This window comes from Rhagoletis zephyria, unplaced genomic scaffold, assembly GCF_001687245.7.
Source record: "Rhagoletis zephyria isolate East Lansing unplaced genomic scaffold, Rhagoletis_zephyria_1.1 Rzeph_scaffold_00301, whole genome shotgun sequence".
In the NCBI taxonomy this organism is placed as follows: domain Eukaryota; kingdom Metazoa; phylum Arthropoda; class Insecta; order Diptera; family Tephritidae; genus Rhagoletis; species Rhagoletis zephyria.
In genome coordinates this window covers 169,110-191,987 of record NW_016157385.1, presented here as the reverse complement: position 1 = coordinate 191,987, position 22,878 = coordinate 169,110, and the positions used below count along the sequence as shown (strand labels likewise).

General features: G+C 33.7%; 1 protein-coding gene across 1 annotated transcript in view; it reads left to right on the top strand.

Moving 5' to 3' along the window:
* Nucleotides 1-14,998, top strand: part of LOC108358829 (glycoprotein-N-acetylgalactosamine 3-beta-galactosyltransferase 1-like) — a 17,137-nt gene extending 2,139 nt beyond the window's left edge. The window contains exons 2-4 of the mRNA XM_017610320.1: nt 12,487-12,583; nt 14,495-14,770; nt 14,837-14,998. Coding sequence (XP_017465809.1) covers nt 12,487-12,583; nt 14,495-14,770; nt 14,837-14,998 — 535 coding nt within the window. The remainder of the gene's footprint in view (nt 1-12,486; nt 12,584-14,494; nt 14,771-14,836) is intronic.
* The last annotated feature ends 7,880 nt before the right edge of the window (nt 14,999-22,878 follow it).

The following is a 22,878-nucleotide window of genomic DNA, read 5'->3' as shown; positions in this document are numbered from 1 at the left end:
CTCAGCAGCAGCTCCATTTATTTGTTCCCGCAAATGCTCTTCGTTTTGAATTGTTTTTGAATAAATTTTGTCCTTAAGACAGCCCCAGTAGAAAAAATCTAATTGATTCAGGTCTGGCGATCGAGCGGCCCACGTGATTGGCCCGTATCGTCCAATCCATCGGCGAGGATAAGTTTCGTCTAAATGAGGTCTTACCCCGTCATCCGTCATTTTGCTGCCATAGTCTTCGCCGCAGGTTTAAGGGTACATCTTCTAAAAGAGTTGGAAGCCTTTCCTGAAGGAACTTTAAATAACTGTGGGAGTTGAGCGTTGGCGGCAGTTCTACAGGTCCCAATATCTGACAATTAAAAATACCGCGATCTTATCTCATTTCGTGAGGATTGTCTATCTGCTAGCTGTGAAGGTTATGTAAATTAAAATAACCATCACGTTTGTATGATGATTCATCGCTCCAAAATATTTTATTAAAAAAGTTGGGGTCTGAATCATGCATTCGCAACATTTCACTGCAAAATCTAACCCTCGACAGGTAATCTCTCTCTTGTAAAGCCTGAACACGTTGAATGTGGTAGGGATGGTATTTTAAAGCCTTGTGAACTGTAGTTTTTGGTATTCCAGTCCGTCTTTCCATCATTCTCCCTGAAGTCGATGGACCTAGTTCTACTTCCTCTAACACAACTTTAACATCTACCGTTGCAGGACGTCCTGTCTCGCCGCCACGCCTTCCAGGTATGCGACCTTAAAAAAGTTAAAAATGATAGTTAAAAGAAGAATGGCTTCAAACATGAAAGGTGTAAAAATCACTTTCCTTCATATATTTCTCTATGGGTCCGGGTCAATACTTCACGGCCCGGATGCCGACGATTGGGGTATCGCTCTGCATAAAGCCTTTGAGCAGCTCTTGGATTACAGCAAGCTTCACCGTAAATTAGGTGAATATCCGCATATTCATGCGACGTATACTGCGTGTTCTCTGTCATAGTATTAATAACACAATGTTCGAAGGGTCCAATTCCACAAAATCCACTTTCATTATTTCCGGTAAGTAACACAAAATAATGTCAGGAGCAAGCAATAATGTACCTTTGTACTATTTAGCATGTCATTGGTCGGTAACAAGACCAACTTAAATGTAAATCTATTAAATACATTCTAGCGTGTCTCAGTCCTTTACCCACAAAAGCGGCTATAACGTTTTTTTTCTATTCGAAACAGTAAGAGTGGCACCTTTCTAAAATCTTTATTAAATGAGCATTTTTTTTGTGTAATGTAAAGTTTTAGCTCAGTACATTTCTTTTTCACCAGAGATAGTCAAAGTTGGGGAAGAAAATATCAAAAAGTTAAAAATCGCAATATAGTCCTAATTTTATAATGGTTCCTTAATATATTTTAACTACATTGCATTTGAGTATGGAGAAGCAACTATCTGAAAGTATTTTACATAAAAAATTTACTAAGTATATCCTTTTTTGTAGATGCAGTTAAAGAAAATACATGAAAAGGCACGATTCTTCTTTAATTCAAAAAAATTTAAATATTTCAAAAACGGTGACACTTTTACCTGAAAATTTTTTGTTTATCAGAGAGCTCACCACCCTACCTGCCTCANTTTACCTGAAAATTTTTTGTTTATCAGAGAGCTCACCACCCCACCTGCCTCCTCCTTAAGTTTGGCAGGTCACTTTTGGGACACCCTGTATACATATATAAAAATGTTGTGTTCGTATGTCCCGGTCGTTAAAACTCGAGAACGGCTGAACCGATTTGAATAATTTTTTTTTTGCATTGTTCGGTATAATACCAAAACCAATGATATCGCAAAAAATCGGAGGGTTGCCACCTATTTAAAAAAATTTAAACCCAATTATATTGATAAAGTAAATAAATTATTACAATCTGGGTATCAAATTAAAGAGGTTTAAAAAAGATAAATGCTGGAAATATTTTCGACGAAGGTTGCCACCTATTTTAAAATCTTAACTCATTCAAATTGATAAAATAAATGAAATATAATCATGTGGGTGTCAAACTAAAGAATCTTACGAAGGCTTACAGCCGAAAATAAGTTTGAAGAGGGTGCCACCTTTTTGAAAATTTTATCTCGAAAACTTAGTATGTTGCACTAATGTATTTTCAATATAAAGCGATCAAATAAATAAACCAACGAAAAATTAGTCCTTTGTCAAATATGTTTGATTTATTATTATCTATTTTCTATCTTCTTCTATATATATAAAAATGTTGTGTTCGAAACTCGAGAACGCCTGAACCGATTTGAATAATTTTTTTTTATATTGTTCGGTATAGTACCAGAACCAATGATATCGCAAAAAATTTGAGGGTTGCCACCTATTTTAAAAATTTTAAACCCAATTATATTGATAAAATAAATTATCACAATATGGGTATCAAATTAAAGAGGTTTAAGAAAGATAACTCTTGGAAATATTTGTGAGGAGGGTTGCAACCTATTTGAAAATTAACTCAGTTAAATTGACAAATAAATGAAGTTTTGCCACGTGGGCGTCAAACTAAAGCGTTTAAGAAGGCTTACAGCCGAAAATATGTGTGAAGAGGGTTGCCACCTGTATGAAAATTTAACTCAATTAAATTGGTAAAATAAATGAAACGTTACAATATCGGTACCAAACTAAAGGCATTTGAGAAATCTTGATTTAAAAATCTATATCTATATATATAAAAATGTTGTGTTCGTTTGTCACGGTCATCAAAACTCGAGAACCGCTGAAATGATTTGAATTTTTTTTTATTGTTCGGTATAATACCAAGATCATTTATATTCAGTGTTGCCGTTTAGGTTACTTTTAACCAATTTTGGTAATTTTTTTCTTGCCTGTGAAGTTGTTAAGATCTTTCCCATTTTGGTTATTTTTAACATTTACTGCAGTTTCTAACTTCTGTATACATACAATAATTAAATCTTTGAAAAATAGTATAAATAAATACATTTATTCTGCTCAATATGGTTATGTAACTTAAGTTCTTACTACTAAAATGGCAACTCAATATTCGACTTATTCCGATAATAATCATGTGTACATATGCAAAAAACAGAAAAAGTTCGAAGGTGCAACTATTATCGGTTCGTGTCTTTAATAAATCGCGGTGAATTAATCGCCAAGTTTTTGAAACGGCCCTGCGTTACACCATTTCTATGTTCTTTGCATACACCTACATAGTATGCACCTGAAATGACATTTGAATAATACGAGAGTCATTAAGAAGCCGCGAAAAATTATTAGAATTCCGCGCAAAATTGGTGTTTCAAGTTAATTTATACGGGCTCAATTCTATGGATAAGTGAGAAAAGAATACACAATTTTGGTTTTATTTTGCATATGTATTTCCAAAAAACTTTTAAATTAGTTTCGTTATAAGACATAGGCCAGTTACACCTGTCGAGGTTGAGGAGAGTAGCAGCAACAGTGGCAGCCCCAGCAGTGAAACCAAGTGAGAATATTTGGAATCATTGTGTTAATATTACTAACATATGTATGTATTTGTTTTATAATATTCAGAATACATAATATACATGGTCGGCTAAAGACTTTATAAATACCTCGTATATGCGGAATCCAATACCACGTCATGTATGTACAATAGAAAAGGGATTTGGTAATTATTTTTCCATTACTGCTTACTTTATTAATTTAAGTTAAGATTAATAATAATAATCTTGTAGCAAGTAGGTTCAAGGGAAATACCCATATATGTAATACTTCTATATTGCTAGTACAATATGACCACAATGAGTTTTTAATTCGAAATCAAAGAAAGACAGCCTATGAAAATGTTTGTGATTGTAGAAGTATGCGTGTATATGTGTAAACTACTACCTAGAATGAAGTGCCATATCATAACAGGGGCGGTTCAAGGAATTCAAAAAACAAACACAAATTTGAGAGTCTCATGTTTCCTTCAAGCGGCAATGTATATCGAGCCCTGGGCGCGAAAATAAAGTAAGCGAAGTTTTTTCAAAATTTAATTTTGATTCATAAATGCTCTTAGATCACCTGCATCAAAAAGTAATTAAAAAATAAAATATATACATTATTTTAGCGGTTAGGGCTCTATATGTCGACTTTGTCCGATGCTCTTCGTTATTTGGAAATCCGAAAAATTGGAAGATAGAAGATCTTTTCCAAGACAAAACTTATTTACACATAAAGCGGTGTAGCTTTTTTTATGTTAGCCGAATTCAATAAAGCACGCTATTCGATTCCCTTCTATGCTAATTGACGCCTATTGGAAATGCCAACTGATGCTAAGTCCTTCTCCAACTGGTCTTTTTATCCTCTGCCACCACCAACGGCCGCAGCGTTTCTCATAGATTTATAAAAATTGTATTTTTTGTTAATTTTTCATATGAATTGTTTTTAACTAAGAATTTGTGAAGCCGCTCCTGAATTTTCAAAAGTAAAAATGTCATTTCGAGTACATTCTCTTATCGGATCTCTCTTTCTTTTTTCTATATTTCGACACTCTGATGTTGGGGAATGTACTTTGTATGTACTAGCAATATAGAAGTATTACATATATGGAAATACCATTCCACAGTTTTGAAAAAATTGGTTTTTCGCGCTTTTGTAAAATTTATTTACCATCGCTTCGCGCTGAGCGACGATATAGTTCAATACAGTCCAATTTTTAATGGTATAATCTTAATTATAAAATATTTACGCTGATCAGATATTTCATTGATTCTTACAAAGAAGTTGGAAACTGTGTATCTATGTACTTATTTAAAAACGTCATTTAGAGTCTGGTAATGTTAAAGATATTAACATACATATGCACCTAATACGGGAAGCCTGATTTTATAAAATATGTAGTTATATATATACTTATATATGAATGTATTTCATTTATTTCCGGCCTTAAAAGGATTTACTTTTCAAAAATGCAAATAAAAACTGATTTCCTTTGGTTTGTAAAATTTGTCTATACGTACTATATAAAAGAATTTGTGATTACCTGAGTTGTTAATCTAATAAAAAATTGGTTACTTTTCCTTACATTTGGTAACTTTTTCGTCAAATCTTGGTTAGAAAGTTCTTTGAGCGGCGGCAACACTGTTTATATTACAAAAATTTGGAGAGTTCCCACCGGTTTGAAAATTTTCAAATCCAGTTATATTGGTAAAATAAATGAAACATTATAATACGGATATCAGATTAAAGAGGTTTAAGAAAGATAACTGCTAATATTGCAATGTGGGTATAAAATTAAATAGGGTTAAGAAAGATATCTGCTGGTATACTTTTGAGGAGGGTTGCCACCTATTTGAAAATTCAACTCAATTTAAAGATGAAATGAATGGCCTATTACAATATAGGTATCAAATAAAAGAGGTCTAGGAAATATAACTGTTGGAAATATCTTTGGGGAGGGTTGCCACCTATTTGAAAATTTTAACTCAATTAAATTGATAAAATAAATAAAGTATTGCCATGTGGGTGTCGAAACTAAAGAGTTTTAAGAAGCCTTACAGCAGAAAATATGTTTGAAGAGGGTTACCACCTGGTTGAAAATCTAACTCAATTTAATTGATAAAATAAATGACATATTACAATAGAAAGATGACTGTAGGAAATATTTTTGAGGAGGTCCGGCACCTATTTGAAAATTTTAACTCAGTTAAATTGATAAAATAAATGAAATATTGCATGTCTGTAACAAGCTTTAGATTCTTATTAAGGTTTACGGCCGAAAATATATTTTAGGAGGGTTGCCACCTGTTTGAATATTTAACTCAATTTGCACAATTGATAAAATAAATGACTTATTTAAATGTAGGTATTAAATTAAGGAGGTTTAAGATAGATGACTGTTGGAAATATTTTTGAGGAGAGTTGCCACCTTTTTGAAAATTTTAGCTCGAAAGTTTAGTATGTTGCAAGCAATGTATTTTCAATCAAATAAATAAACCAACGAAAAATTAGTGCTTTGTCAAATATGTTTGATTTATTATTATTTATTTATAGATACGTACCAATGTAAAGCGGATATAGGCGATGGGTGGTGGCTGACGGTCGTTCCTGGTTGAATACGCGCTCTTTTTAATAGAATTGAGCTCAACCTCCAAGCAGTAAAACTGTTTGTAGTTAAGTTAGAAGATAGTTTATTTGGCGGGAAAAATGTATGACAGTTTCTAATAAATACATGTGTACCTGTGTGCGTACATATGTATATTATTAAGCATTAAGGTGAACCGTCTTGGATTGATTAAATAAATGAAACGTTGCAATGTGGATATCAAACTAAAGAGTTTTAAGAAGACTTACAATCGAAAATATGTTTCAGGTACAATATGGGTGCCAAACGAAAGGTATTTGAAAAATCTTGATTTGGAAATATTTTTAATAGGATTATCACCTATCTAAAAGTAAAGACTGAAAATATTGAAATTAAATGAAATATTACATAACTGGTTCCAAACGAAAAGTGTTTGGGAAAGCTTTACTAGGGATTTTTTTAAATCTTTCCACTTATCCAAAATCCGAACAATTTAAATAAACATAGAATTTACAACATCTTATCAAACGAAGTGATCATATTATCAACGAAGAGCTGGTACAAAAATTACTTAATGTAAAAAATTAATAAACAAGTAATTATTAAGAAAAAAACACACTGACTCCAATTCTCATACAAAAATTTAACACTACCGTTAATTTTTTCATGATCCAATGATCGGATCTAAACCAAATTATGTAACATACATAAAAAAAAATATTCCGACGAATTGGTAACCTCCTCTTTCTTTTGAAGTCGGCTAAAAACTACTGACACAAAAAAATAATGATAAAAGAGTAACGAAAACAAAAAACGATCGCATGAAAGAAAAAATACTTAATGAAAACTTAAAATTGTTGGCACCATTCCCTAGCATTATAAATCAGTTAACTTTTAATCGTAAACAATTTCGTTTGGAGTCGCCACAGCCTACTACGTATATTGCGAGTAAAGAAATTTTGAATAACATGAGATAATATTATTATGATTATGACTATCATTACTATTGCGAACTCCTATTCCCGATCAAGGATTTCCCAATTAAAGCGAAAGCAGAAGCGCATTTACGATCGCATGATGTAAATGTTAAGACAATAAGAGCTGCAGAACTGAACCATGTAGGAACATTTTTTTACAAGAGCGTATAATTTCTGGAATATGCCGATGACATCGACATCATCGGAAACAAAAATCGCAAAGTCTCTTCTGCCTTTTCTCAGCTGGATAAGGAGGCAAAGCGAATGCGCCTGGTGGTAAACGAGGACAAGACGAAGTATCTCCTGTCATAAAAATACAGTCTGCGCATTCGCGCCTTGGAACCCACGTCACTGTTGACAGTTATAATCTCGGGAAAGTGGAGAATTTCGTTTACTTGGGAACCAGCATTATCACCGATAAAAATATTAGCATGGAAAACCCACGCAGAATCACTCTTGCCAACAAGTGCTATTTTGGACTGAGTAGGCGATTCGGGAGTAAAGTTCTTTCTCGACGTACAAAAACCGCACTTTATAAGTCAGTTGTATGAGATTTACAACGAAATGTAACTGGCTTAGATATGTCGTTCCAATAGGAACCGAAGTTCCAGGTGTGAAAGAATTCAACTCGCAATCCGCTGGTGGTAGCAGATGAATGGTTAGCCTCCACTGCAATGGAGAGACCAAGTTGGCACCAGGGTTGAAAAATGGAAATTTGAGATTGTACCTAATATCATAAAATAAATGTACCTAAATGAGACAGATTGTACCTAAAAAAGTTACATCATTCATTTGTATGGATGGAAGATGGATTTTTTTTTTTACTGAGCCCATATCTATAGACTACATATAATCTAATGGGAATCGGAGAAGTGTTGTTTTTGTCTAATTTTGGCTACTGAAAAATATTGGCGAAAAAGATAAAAAACCCTCATTGCGAAGTATACTTCTTTATCCTGCTTTTTATAAAACAACAGGAAAAGTCTGATTATTTAACCGATTCCTTTCGATAGGTGCAGCAAGTCTAGAGAAAATAATCAAATTGCAGGAAGTAACTTCGAAAGCATTTTAAATATATTTCCAGAAATCAAAAAGCGAATATGGGTCAAATAGCTATAGTTCTCATCTAAAGAAAATATGAAATTTGAAGACATCCTAGACACTGAACTGCATGTGTGAATAAAGGCTGGTTTTCATTATGTCATATTTTGACAACAAAATTTGTCGCCATATTTTGACACAACTTTCTTTCCTTTATCCCCTACCTTTATCGATGATATTATGGGCCAAAAACTTACAAATAGCCGCTTTAGCAGCGGATGTACACGCCTGAAGGCCTATTCTGATCTAAATCAATCAAAAGATTATCTTTTAGTCCCATTTGACAATTTGTTTTCACTCATTTGACCGCAAATGCCATTGAATTTGACTTAGTGAAAATAACCGTTAAAATTAATAGGAAAAAATACGAATTTGAGGATAGCTAAGCAAAGTGTTAATTTTTCGTAGTGGCTGCTCTAAATGCAATGTAAAATGTTTAAGATAATACATAATATGACTTTTTTAATTTCTTCCTTTTGACCACTTTTCTTTAAAATTGTTTATTCTTCAAAATGAAAGCAAAGTAAATATACTAGCACGGTTAAGGAAAAAGATTGTACCTAAAATCTAGTGTCTGTACCTAATGTACCTTTAAGTCATCAAACGTCGGAAAAAGGTACAATTTTACCTAATTTTTCATCCCTGGTTGGCACAGAGAGAAATGACTGGCGTTCTTTGTCGAGCTGGGCCAAAATGGCTTAGGCGCTTACAAATCCAAGGTATAAGAAGAATATGCAAATGATAAATGACGGAGTTGGGGGACCATCTTCCTGGATGCGCCAGGAGGAACTAGGAAAATATTCCTTATCAGATGGATTCTGGCAACGGTTCGATCAAAAAATTACATTACCTTAGCTATCACTTCATCTGGAATTGCTGCGACAATTCAACTCTTGAGCTGGCATTGAACATATAAATCATCGAAACTCCCACGTGCAATATTTCCAGAGCATCCAATATTGAAAAAGTATAAAATAAAATTATTATCATTGTTTGGTATGAGAGCACCATGGCACATAAAAAATCGCTTGAGGTACTTGATCGATTGTTGCGAGATTTGCGTGGTAACGTTCAACCATTCGGGAATGAGACCCCACATACTGAAATTGAAAATATATTATCTTGTTGCGGAATATTAATCAGCCAAAACTTTGCCACGGCACGCGACTCGCATTTAAGAAATTGATGAAAAAGTAGTGTAAGTAAATATTAAACGTGACCTTTCAAAGCTGAAGAATTCCAATGATTCCGACCGATACCCCATTTCAATTTAAAAGATTGCAATTCCCAATTCGATTGACATTCGGAATCACAATCCATATTGCTCCAGGTCGAACTTTGGAAAAATATGGTTTAGATTTAGATGCGGATTGCTTCTCAGATGTTGCGTGTTCCTGTATCGGCAAACCAGATATCCTTGATATCTATGCAGAGAATGGAAAAACAAAAAATATTGTGTGCACACAAGTACTTATTACATAACCAAACACCATATAACAGGAATATGGCACAGCAAAGCGTGGCAGGGTACAGCTAGTAAATTATAAAATAATAGCTTTTGATCTCGATCGCTTTCTCTTTGTACAGAATAAATATTTATGTACAACAAATAAAATACGTACATAAAAAAGATGCAAATTCTATTAACAAAATTCTGTGGACTTTTAAAAAAGCAACTTATTGGACTTTGCACTTTTTTGTATTTTTTTGGTAAAACATGTTTTAAAACCTAAAGTTTTTCTTCAAAAGATTAGGTACCATTCGTCTTAAATCAAAAACGCTAATCACAAAAGTTATTTTGACAAAAAGTCATAGATATGTGATAGCGGTTTTTATACAATCAATTCTGATATAGGTAAATATATCGATATAAGTGGGTATCGATACTTTTAGCGCGAAACTTAGTAGGTATAGAAACTTTCTTTCGATGCTATTTCCAAGCCATGGTATCGTTTTATCCCTATGAGTCGGTATAATTTAAAGTACCAACCTTCAAAGCAACTTAGAAATCTCGACCAGTCTAACCGGGTATTTCTTTGCCCACCCTCTTGGTTCCATTTAAAACCTTGATGGTGATTAATCTTTATTCTAAAAGATAGACGACGTATGTAGGCTCTTGAATACCCGGCTTTCACCAAGCGAAGCTTGAAAGATTTTTTGGACTAATGCGTGAAAATCAACAGCCGATTTAAATGACAATAATTCCTACAAAGGATTTAAACTTTTTATTTCGCCTTTTCGATTTTAGCACATCATGAATATGTATCTGTTTTGGTTATTCTAAAAAATGTGTTTCCAAATATGAAAATAATGCTGGATTTATCAAAAAAATGCAAAACCGCGTATCAGCAAAATGCAAAACCGCCTGTGTGGAGTTGTAGAAATTATGTTCTAGAGTGTTACGCTCTATGAAATAATTTCTACAACTTCACATACGCGGTTTTGCATTTTGTTGATACGCGGTTTTGCACTTTAAACGACGATATGTGTGTACATTATGGGTGCATCACGAAAATATTTTTGTGTGTGCCAGGTTTAATAGAACACTTAAATACATATGTACATATGTATATTAGAGTGGTCCAATAAAATAAAGTCGGAGTTTTAATGCCGGCACACCCTGGGATTAATCCATATCGAAAAAATATACCCCTATTTTTTATTTTGAAATCAAAAAATATTTAGGGAGTTCTCAAAGCGTTCAAAGCTTTCCATGTGTTTTATATGCAGAAAAAACAATTTTTCGTAGAAATGGTATAAAACTCTTGAAAATCAATATTTTTCGACCGGAAAACTATGGTTCTCTTCAGGAGACCAATATCCAATTGTTTATTTAACCATTTTTTATGATTAAAGNCCCCCCCCCCCATTGCATTTTCTAAGGGCTTTTGAGGAGCTATAAAATATAGTTGCCATGAAAAAATGTTTAAAGAAACAATTGAGTATTACTACTGGGAATCTCCTGAAGATAAGTAAAGTCTTCCGATCGAAAAATATTGATTTTAAAGAATTCTACACTATTTCTACGAAAAGATGTTTTTTTTCCATATAACACACATGGAAAACTTTGAGCGCTTTGAGCACTACCTAAATTATTTTTTATTTCAAAATAAACAAATAAGAAAGTCTAAGTTCGGGCGAAGCCGAACATTAAATACCCGGCGCAAGTATTAAATATATGTTTTCCACCTTTCCGAAAGCTACCGCTACATGATAAGCCGGGGTGTATACATTTTAAGTAAATTAGCGTCCTTAAATTTCGAAATATTGAAATTTCAAGCATTTTTGAAATTTACCGTTATATGAAAAGCGGCCTCAATTTTAGTCCGATTTCAACAATTTTCAACGGTTTGCTTTTATGTGGCAAGCACAATAACCATACCGAGCTTGGTACAAATTGCTAGAACGGTTAGCGAGATACATATATGTGATCACAAGTGGGCGGTGCTCCGCCCATTTTCCAAAATTTTGTCATAAACTTATTTCTTGGTAAAGAATTGTTGCAATCATCAATTTTGAATAAATTAGCTTCAATATTTACTGATTTATCGAAGATTTTGTATTTCTCGAAATTACCGTTATATGGGATGTGGGCGTGGTTATTGTCCGATTTTAGAAATTTTCGGCCAGTTGGTATGCTGTACCAGGACCAACAACTGTGCCAAGTTTGGAAGAAATTGGTGCAGCGGTTACCAAGATATACACATGTAACCATAAGTGGGCGTGGCTACGCCCATTTTCCAAAAATTTATAATATTGATGTTTTCCGTCTGAAGCTCGTTGTAAGTATCAATTTTGAGTGAATTATCTTCAGTAGTTACTAAAATATCGCAGTTTTCGTATTTCTGAAAATTACCGTTATATGGGAGGTAGGCGTGGTTATTGTCCGATTTTGCCCATTTTCAATACCATCCGTCCTACGCCCGAAAGAAGTGCACGTACCAAGTTTCGTTAAGATATCTCAATTTTTACTCGAGTTATCGTGTGCACAGACGGACGGACGGACGGACGGACAGACAGTCACCGCTTAATCGATTTCTCTTTTCATTCTGATCATTTATGTATACATTTGTCTATATCTATCTCGATTCGTTTTGCCTGTTACAAACAACCGTTATGTGAACAAAGTTATATGTATGTTATAAATATGGGTATATTTTTTCGGTATATAACAATCCTAGGGGGTGGCGGCATTAAAAATCCGACCTTATTTTTTTACATACATTTTTGGACCACTTTAATGTATATAGAGGGCAAATTTCGTTTGTAAAACGTTATCTGCATGTTTTGCTGTAACTTTCTTATTTGATGTCCAATTCTTGAACTTTTCATGTTTTGTTTTTATAAAACTGTTTGCTTTTTTCATTGGTAGCTTTGTAATATTAGAAAATCTGCGTAAAATGCTTTTGCCATACTCCCCTGATGATCCACTCAATTTTGGTTGCAAGATGAAGGATGACGAAAATCAGGTAAATATGTAAATTAATACAACCGGAAAATAAAATACGTCCTTAGTTACTACATACTTAGTAGCATGCCATCAAAATTTACAATCTTTAATAACGGCTATTTGTGAAAGATACTTACATACATACGTATGTATGTATATTAGGGTGGTCCTACGTCGATGCTCCTATAGTCAAAGATGCCACATATAAATTTTGGTCCCGATTGGAGATGGTTAAGACGTGTCGCCCAGGAGACAATGTTCAGAGTCCTCCAGGGAGACTCAAAAAATTATAATTTTTTTTTTCGTCTAATACCAAAAATCGATACTAATTAAGTCGAAGATATCACATTTAAAGTTTTGCCTCGATTGGAGTCGGTTAAGGCGTGTCGCATGGGGGTCAAAGTTCAGATTACCCTATGAAGACGTCTTAACCGACTCCAATCGGAACCACCATTTATATGTGATATATTCGACTTTAGTAGTATTGATTTTGGGTATTAAATAAAAAATAAATAAGTTTAATTTTTTGAGTTTCCAAATCCTTTGGCCTTGACCCCTTTGCGACACGCTCAATGTACTCCAATCGGGACCAAAATTTATTTGTGATATCTTCGACTAAGGTAGTATCTACTTTGGGTATTAGATGAAAAAAAAATAATTTTAATTTTTTGAGTCTCTTTAGAGGAATCTGCCCCGGTGCAACACGCTTTAACCGACTCCTACTCCGACTCGGTACCAATATTTATATGTGAAATCTGTGACCGTTGTGTTACCGATTGAGGGGATGGGATTGAAAAAAATCATTCATTTGATTTTTAAGGACCTAATGTAATAGGATGATACGTTTTTGAATAAAATAAATTCATAGAAAAGGACCTGGGCGTCGACTGAACGCAGGATGCGAATAACAATTGACCTTTTGGCATGGTTCGTATAATTTCGTTCTTCAATTCTGGAATCGTCTCGAACTTATTAGCATAGGCCATGGTTTTCATGTAGCCCCAGATCTAAAAGTCCAAGGTTGTCAAATCGCAAAATCTAGGCGTCCATTTGACCTCGCTGTTTCATGAGTTAATGCGTCCTGGGAACTTCGTTCCTAATATGGCTATTGTTTCATGCGCTGTTTGGCAATTGTGGCATTGTCCTGTTGAAACCAGATATTGTCCAAGTCGATGCCTTCTAATTCAGGCCATAAAAAATACGGTATCATATCACGATAGCTGTGCATGACGACGATTTAAGGTTTCCGCGGCCTGGTCCACACTTTGGTAAACAGCAGCAATCTTTTCGACCGAAGGATCTATACAAAGACGCTAGGGTTTTGAAATGTTTTTCACCGACCCGGTTTCTTCGAATTTCTGCAAAAAACGGCTCATTGTAGACTCAGATGGCCGGTTATATTCACCGTAAAAGTCTCGCAACGCGTGACCTGTTTCATAAAACCTTTGGATCTCTTCGGGCTATAGTAACGCTCAATTAATAATTTTGCCAAAGCTAGCAGTACCAATTGTCTAAAAAAAAAATAAAATAAAAAACATTAACATGTAACAAATAATAACTGTCAAAAATTTGAATCGCCTTTAAATCACCCATGTTTGCCCAAAACCCACGGCTTACTTTTATTAACTCAGTTCCCTCAACTCGCTCAACTGTTTCATTTTTCTGCAAGCAGGTAATATAAAAGTATGTTAAATGTAACTTTTTAGGTGGCCGATAAAAAATCATACTAAAATTGAAAACCCCGGCGTTTTAAAAATTTGTGGCAAAAATGATCTTTTATTATTATTTTTTTTTTATCTAACACAAATTCGCTGGTGGATATACATACAAAAAAATTTGTGGCAAAAATGATCTTTTATTATTATTTTTTTTGTATCTAACACAAATTCGCTGGTGGATATACATACATGAAGTATCGACATATTTTCAGACATACATCCATGGCGGTTATGTCCTCAGCCGTGAAGCATTATATCGCCTTGTCACGGATAGCTTCACAAACTCAAGTCTGTGTTACCTGCAAGATAGTCCTGACGATGACCTAGAGTTGGGTAGATGTCTGCGAAATGTTGGCGTTGTTGCTGGAGACAGTCGTGATGCTATGGGTCGCCACCGGTTTATGCCATTTCCACCGGAGGAATATTTGGTAGACCTTAAACCAGATAAGCAGGAATGGTTCGTGAATCGCTCCTACTACGAAATTAATGTAAGTATTTATGAAGATTTCTTAAATGGACGTTTTTAAATTTTTTAAATGTGTCTCTGCTTACAGGCCACTACGAGACAGATGGCAAGAGATGCAATTTCGTTTTATAATGTGAATGCTCCAATAATGGTCACACTGGATTTCTTTTTATATAAAATGAGAATTTTCGGAAGAAAAAAATCTACACCGAACGCAAATAAAACGAAGCTAACAACTCCAGGCAACTGAATTTAAATAAAGATATACGCATTTAGAATTTTCGTTGTTTATGTTTTCGACAGGGAGTATTATGTACATATTTTGGAACGAAAAATTACACTGAAGATGGCACAACGCCGACACCGAGTTATCTGCATACCAAATTTGACAAGGGAAATTTAAACACATTTATTTTCGACAAGCGACTTTCAAACCCGCAGAACCCGTTAAAGACTAGAAAAAATCCATACACATTACATTTATACTATTAGTTGCGATCCCGTTCGAGTCCGGACTAGTCAGGACGAGTCAGAATCAGTCAGATTTTACTGGAAATCGATCCCGTACTCGGTTCTCTGACTATTGAGAGGACAAAAAAGATAGTAAATACGGTTATCTCTCTGTCAGAAGTTGCCAGTTTTAGTCCGAGAATTTTTTGCTGGTAAATTATGGTAAATGTGTCAAACGATCAGCTGTAATTAGGGATGTCAATTTTCGGGGTTTTGTCGATCCCGGCATTTTCGGGATCTGAAAATACAATCCCGGGATTGTCCCGAAATTCAGGTAAAAGTGCAACACATCTGTGATCATCCTATTATAGTATTTTAAATCAGATTGATATAACAAAAAAAAGTACAATTTATTGTAATTCATTTACATATTTATTAAGGCGATAAATCAGTATTTTCAATCAACAAACAACAAACATAAAATTTGACAAACATATATGTATGTAGGTACATATCCTCATTAATTTATAACATAGTTTTTGTACTACAAGTACAAATGCATATACGGGCATCCCAGAAATATTTTGCATAGATTTTTTTTTGCAATATTCAGAATATTTTTCATGGTATTTTTTTTTGTTAATTTTAAAAAATATATACGTTTGTGCAATTTTNGCATATACGGGCATCCCAGAAATATTTTGCATAGATTTTTTTTTGCAATATTCAGAATATTTTTCATGGTATTTTTTTTTGTTAATTTTAAAAAATATATACGTATGTGCAATTTTGAAGTTGCTAAAACATCCCGTTGACATTTTATATATTTTTTTTTGCCACAAAAAAATTCGTTATAAGGAAGAAAATGCCCAACATCGTCAGTAAAAAAATTCAAAAATCAAGGGAGTTTTTAGCAACTTTAAAATTGCACTTTATTGTATTAAATTGAATGGGCTATAAAACTGCATAATATAATTATTTTTTTTAATTATAATTAAAAAGTTTGATATTTTCTCTTAAGTGTGAAATTTTGATTTACATGATTTTTGTTGTAAAATGAGGTATATATTTTTTTAATTAACAAAAAAATACCATGAAAAATATTTTGAATATTGCAAAAAAAGATCCATGCAAAATATTTTTGTAAGTGCCTGTATTTGGCACAGCAGTAACTGCCTATGTAACTATATAAAATTTTTTAAATCACTGTTTGAGATCAATTTAAGATATTATCAGTATATTTAAGTAATAATAAAAAAGTTAACACATTTAAGTAAAAAATAAATATATAAGCGCAGCACCTATTCCATTTTGAGCGAAGCAAAATTATTCCTTCTTTTGATGGAAATGCGATCTTAAAGAAATTATAGCATTAAGGGTTGCAAAAAATTCTTATTTTGCCCTTGAGAGGGGATATTTGTGTTAAAAATTTAATTGGCTAACAAAAAAATTGTTTCCAGCAATCCCGGGATTTAAATCGACTAATCCCGGGGTATTCGGGACTTAAAAAAGACCGGGATCCCTAGCTGTAATGTGTTTGCCAACCAAATTGTAAACAAAAGAAAAGTGCACTCTGCTAATTCATATTGAAAAGTATTTAATTACTTGTTTAAGTGGATTTTAATTAATTTGAAAGTATTTTTGGTTATTTACATGTGTGAGCTTAATGTGTTTACACACAAAATAAGCAAAAATTTACAACCAAAATTTGGAGGTTATGTTGAAGTTGACAGAAGTTACCATTTACTTTTCAATGTTACTCTCTCACTCTGAGCGAATTTTTATTTTTTGACAGTTTTACTAGTTTTAGTCCGAGGAATACGGGATTGCACCTATTATTAGCTGTACCCTGCCACGCTTAGCTGTGGCATATCACGGTTACATGAATGATAAATTATTAACGAAACAAAGCATACGTTTCATATGAGTTTGATTTTGTAATAAGTACTTGTGTGCACACAATATTTGTCGTATTTCCATAGACATAGATATCAAGGATATCTGGTTTGCCCACACGGGAACATGCAACATCTGAGACGCAATCGGCATCTAAATCTAAACCACACTTTTTTAAAGATTGACCGTAAGCTTTATTGATTGTAATTGCGAACGCCAATCGAATTGGGAATTTAAATCCTTTAAATTGAAATTGTGTATCGGTCGGAATCATAGGAATTCAAGTTAAAATCTTTGCTTCCACTACGTTCTTCATCAATTTCTTACCTGTGAGTCGCGTGCCGTTGCAGAGTTTTGGCTGATTAGTATTCCGCAACATGATAGTTGCCACACCTATTTTCAATTTCCGTATGTGAGGTACCCCTGAAAGATTAATCGAGTTCAAAGATTTCGTTGGATAATTAATTGCTTAATTTGTTTCCACAATGGTGTTTATCGACGTACATACGTAAATATGTGTATGTTATTTCATCGCTTTGAATCTACTTCTCCTTTATGGGAGCTGTAACCGCCTAAGCGATTTTGGCCGAGTCCAAAACAGCATGCCAGATATTTCTCTTCTGTGCTAACTGACGCCAATTGGAAATGCCAAAGTGACGCCAAGTTCTTCTCCACCTAGTCTTTGCAACGCAGAGGAGGCCTTCCTCTTCCTCTGTTACCAACCTCGCGGCCCGCGTTCAATACTTTCAGATCAGGAGCGTTTCTGTCCATTCGAACGACATGGCCAAGCCAGCGGAGCCGCTGAATTTCAATTCGCTGCACTATATCTATATCATTGTAAAGCTCATATAGCTCATCATTAAATCGTATGCGGTATTCGCCATCGCCAACGCGTAAAGATCCGTTAATCTTTCGCAGAACCTTTCTCTCGAAAACTCCAAGAGCCGCTTCATCAGATGTTTTTATTGTCCATGTCTCGGAGCCATACACCAGCACAGGCATGATGAGTGACTTATAGAGTGTGATCTTTGTACGACGAGAGAGGACTTTACTTCTCAATTGCCTACTCAGTCCAAAGTAGTGTTGCCACAAAAAAATTACCAAATTCCCCAAAAACAAATGAAAAGTGCTCAAAATCCGGACAAATTACTTAAAATTTTCTTATTACAGATATGAGTATTGTGCACTGCCTACTATTTACAGGTACTTAGTATAAAAAAATTAGTTACATTCTGCAATTCAGTTGGTACATTTGTTCTTGCGGCTCAAACAAAGTATCACTGTTATTTTATATGGCTTGGTTTTTATACATATAATATTGCTGCTACTATATCAGTGCTCAATCTGGTCCTCAAATCAGTCCAACACATTTTTAAACTACTACATATACGTTCTGATAAAGCATTAGAAAAGGGTTATATTAGTAATGCAGTTATAATTTTTATATCTTTCATGAGCATGAAATGGTATTATAACTTTGGTCCGATGTTTGTAAGTACCAGAATATAGACCCATTAAAATGTATACATAAATGATCAGAACGTCTAGCGGAGTCGAGCTAGCCATGTCCGTCTGTCTGCCTGTCCGTCTGTTTGTATGCAATCTAGTCTCTCATTTTTCGAGATAGCCGGATGAAATTTAGTAGGTGGATGTATATTTATAATGTTTTAATCATTTGTCGGAACCGGAAGAATCAGTCCACTATAACATATAGCTCCCATACATCTGATTGTTCAGATATGAGATTTTTCGTTATAACTCCTCCATTTAAGCAGCTAGGAACATGAAATTTTGCACTGTTATCACTTTTTATGAAAAGAATACTTTCAATGAAAATGGCGAGGATAGGGTCGCTATATCCTATAGCCTCCATATAACTGATTGTTCAGTTATGAGATTTTTTGCCGTAACTTCTCCATTTATGCAGATAGGAACATGAAAATTCGCACCGTTTTCACTCATTATTAACAGAACACTTACAGTGAAAATAACAAAGATCGGGACACTAAAACAGATACCTCCCATGCAACTGATTGTTCAGTTATGAGATTTTTTGCCATAACTTCTCCATTTATGCAGACAGGAACATGAAAATTCGCACCGTTTTCACTCATTATTAACAGAATACTTACAGTGAAAATAACAAAGATCTTGTCACTAAAACATATATCTCCCATGCAACTGATTGTTCAGTTATGAGAATTTTTGTTATAACTCCTCCATCTGTGCAGCTGGGAACATGATATTTCCACCCATTATCAAAAAAATACTTGCAGTGCATATGGCGAAGATCGGGTTCCTATAACCTATAGCCCCCACACAAATGATTGTTCAGATATGAGAATCTTTGTTATAACTTCTCCATATACATATGCAGCTAGAATCATGAAACTTCGCAATATTTTCACTCATTGTGAACAGAAAGTTTACAGTAAAATTAACAAAGTTCGGATCACTATAGCCTATTTATTGCCTCCATACAACTGATTGTTCAGATTTGGGGTTTTATTGTAAAACTCCTTTATTTGGACAGCTAAAACCGATAAATTTCGTAAGCTATTTTATAAATAATAATACAAGGTCTAGTGAGAAAATGGGCAAAATTTATGCTGTATAAGCTTTATCTCTTATACCACTGATTGTTCAGATACCAGTTTTTGCGACATATCTCCTTTATGTAAGAAGCTAACCTCATTAAATTGTGTTACCGGTTTACATACCGATCACACAGCAATGCAAATCATATATAAGGTATAACTTCCACTCTGATCGTTTAGATTTTTTATATATGTATCTTCTCTATCTATGTATGCTGTAAATATATAATTTTTTTCAAATGCAGTAGTCTGTTAAAGTAAAATTTTCAGATGTTCATGAAAGGTATGAAGCAGAGAGCTGCATGGATACACTCAAATTACATTTTAAGTCACTCGCTTTCTTTTCACATCTGCACACACCCGCACTCATTTATTTCCAAACATAACGTGCGATAGCACTGAAAAAATATTGTCGGTTGAGTGAGTAATTCACACTATTAAGTGCTCGATTCAAATAACAAGTGCTTGATTTGAAAAACAAGTGCATGGCATAACTGCTGTAATGAAAGTATCAAAGAAAAAACATTTGTAAAGACAATTTTTGTTAATTTTATTGGTTTCCTAACTGCATATTATAATGCAAAAATATCAAACTGGTTAAGGGCATCATCTTTTGACAAAAGGTGGCACCTTTTGTCAGAAATAACATTTCCAGCAAAAGAAAAAACTCTTTCTGACGGTGCGCTAGTTGAAGGAGTGGCTATTACTCTACGACTGAGTTTATGCAGCTGCGGCATTTCGCATTTGTGTACCTCCCACCAATTAATTATATCGAAGTGCGTATGAAAATATACCTCAATATTTTCATATCGCCGCAGCTCTGCAGTAGCTTTATCAGTTCTGCTCATAAAGGTAGGTTGTTTAAGAAGACCTGAAAACAGCTCAAAGTTGTCTGAAAGTAACAAAGGTGTATCCGCAATTTGTGGTTCCGTTGTACTGTCAGAATTCTCAGTTAACGTTCTCATAATTTGTAAACATTTCCCTTTTGTGTACTTTTGCTCAGATTCGGTAAAGTTCTTTAGCTCTTTTGCTGGCGGGTAAAAAAAAGCACAATTTTGTGCAAATCTGTTAGTTTTCAACAGCAACTGTTTTTAAATAATAAAGTAACTTATTTTTCAAGTCCCTTATAAAGCCGATGTCTTCTGAGGTAACATTGCATTTCTTTTGTAGACTAGTTATATAAATGTACGTCAGGTGCATAACAAAATACTTTAGTAAAACTCAGAGTTGTGAAAAATGCATTAAATTTTTTAATGCATAGCATTTTAATGTAAATGAAAAAGATTAATGCATTAATTTTTGATATTTAATGTAAATGAAAATTTCGATGCATTAATTCCGAAGAAATAATGCCAATGATTGCTATTGCAATAATTTATTGCATTAAAATTATAACAAGCATTAAAAACCCATTAACTAATTTTATTTTGAAGTAAAAATTCTTTGCTGACGTTGAGGGTAGAATTTTAAGGTCAAAAAAGATAGTGACGGACGTTAAGGCTGGTTTTCACTATGTCAAGTTCAATGGCATTTGTCGTTAAATAGGTAAAATCACATTGTCATAGCTCCATTTGAAAAACGGTTTATTAATTGATTAAGATCAGAGTAGGTCCTCAGTCGTGTACATGCGCTGCTAAACTGGCTATCTGTCCGTTTTTGGCTCATACTTAATATATGTAATCGGTATGCATCAACAATCAACATAAAAATCTACAAAAGCACTCTGCGTTGCATGCACATTGGCTTTCATTTTCATACATAAAACATCTAACAATGTTTAGAAGAATTTTTCTACAAATACACATAATATAATGAACCTGAAGAAACTATTAGTAATTATTCCAAGTCCTTCCAAAAGAGGTTATTTATATTTTACTAGAAAAAAAAATTTTATGAAAAGAAGTCTGATGAGGAAATGTGGTGATTTCCGAAATAGCTATCACTTCTACCATTTTTTCAAATTATTTTTGCTTTTCCACAATAAATTTTCATTTAAAAAACGGCCTCGAGCTCAATATAAATTGTTGGAAAAAATTTAATGGTTTTTAATAATGCAAACGAGCAAACGTATTAAACATTTTAGTGCATTAAAATTTTTTCATTAGCATTAGCTTGGATAATTTAATGAAAAAAAAATTTCATTAGCATTACATTTTTCAGAATTAATGCATTGAAATATTCATTTGCATTAAATTTCATAAATTAATGCATTAATTTTTTACATTAAAATTATTGCTTTAAATACAATTAATGCATTTTTCACAACTCTGGTAAAACTAATATATTTAAAAAACTACTTCATCAATATCCATTTTTTCAAAATTGTCGTATTCTCTACTAATTGTTTGAAGTCAATGGGTGTCATTCGATTGCTCGACTTGCTTTTCATAACAGCATTTTTCACTCGCTTGACTTGATTTGGAAAGAGTATATCAATGCCATATTTGAAATCAAATGAGTACACTGCAGATAAACATTGATTTCAAAACTAACTATGAATCTCATTGCACAGTATATACAGTAATAAACCTTTTCGCAGTTTTTCACCATTTGTTCCCCGAGGAGTACTTTTGGGTTGTGTGCATCGTGTTCGTTTTGCGCGCACGGCAACACTTACTGTGGGGAATTTCGCCTCACGATTAGAAAAAGTACATTTCGAAGATAAAATATACACAATTATGTGTTATTTATGAACAAAATGTAGGTTTAAGGCTGTGTGCGAGTACGTCTAAATAGCTACCTAAATAGGGAAAAATCATAAGTCACTGGAAAGTGTCGGTAACGCAGTGAATAGGAACAATTTAGATTTTCTGCGAGCATACTTTTCAACCTAAATTGAACAGTCAAATATATTTGAGCGAGCGATTAAGTGAACAACGATTTTTTGATGTTGTAAATAATTTTTATCATTACTATGGCACAAAAAAGGAAATATTCAGAAAGATGTAAGTATAAATTTATTTGATTTTTGCATTCAGATAAGTATATGTGTAATTCGATGGATGTATATTATTTCGCAGGGTCAGAAGAGCAAACTGATTCTTTTATAGATGCCAGGATGGAACATTCTCCTTTTCTGTTGCAAATTTATTATATTATTAAATAGTCCCAAAGCTACCGCAAAATTATTAATTTTATAGATATATTTATTAAAAGCAACAATTCCAAGACAAACCATTTAGGTTGT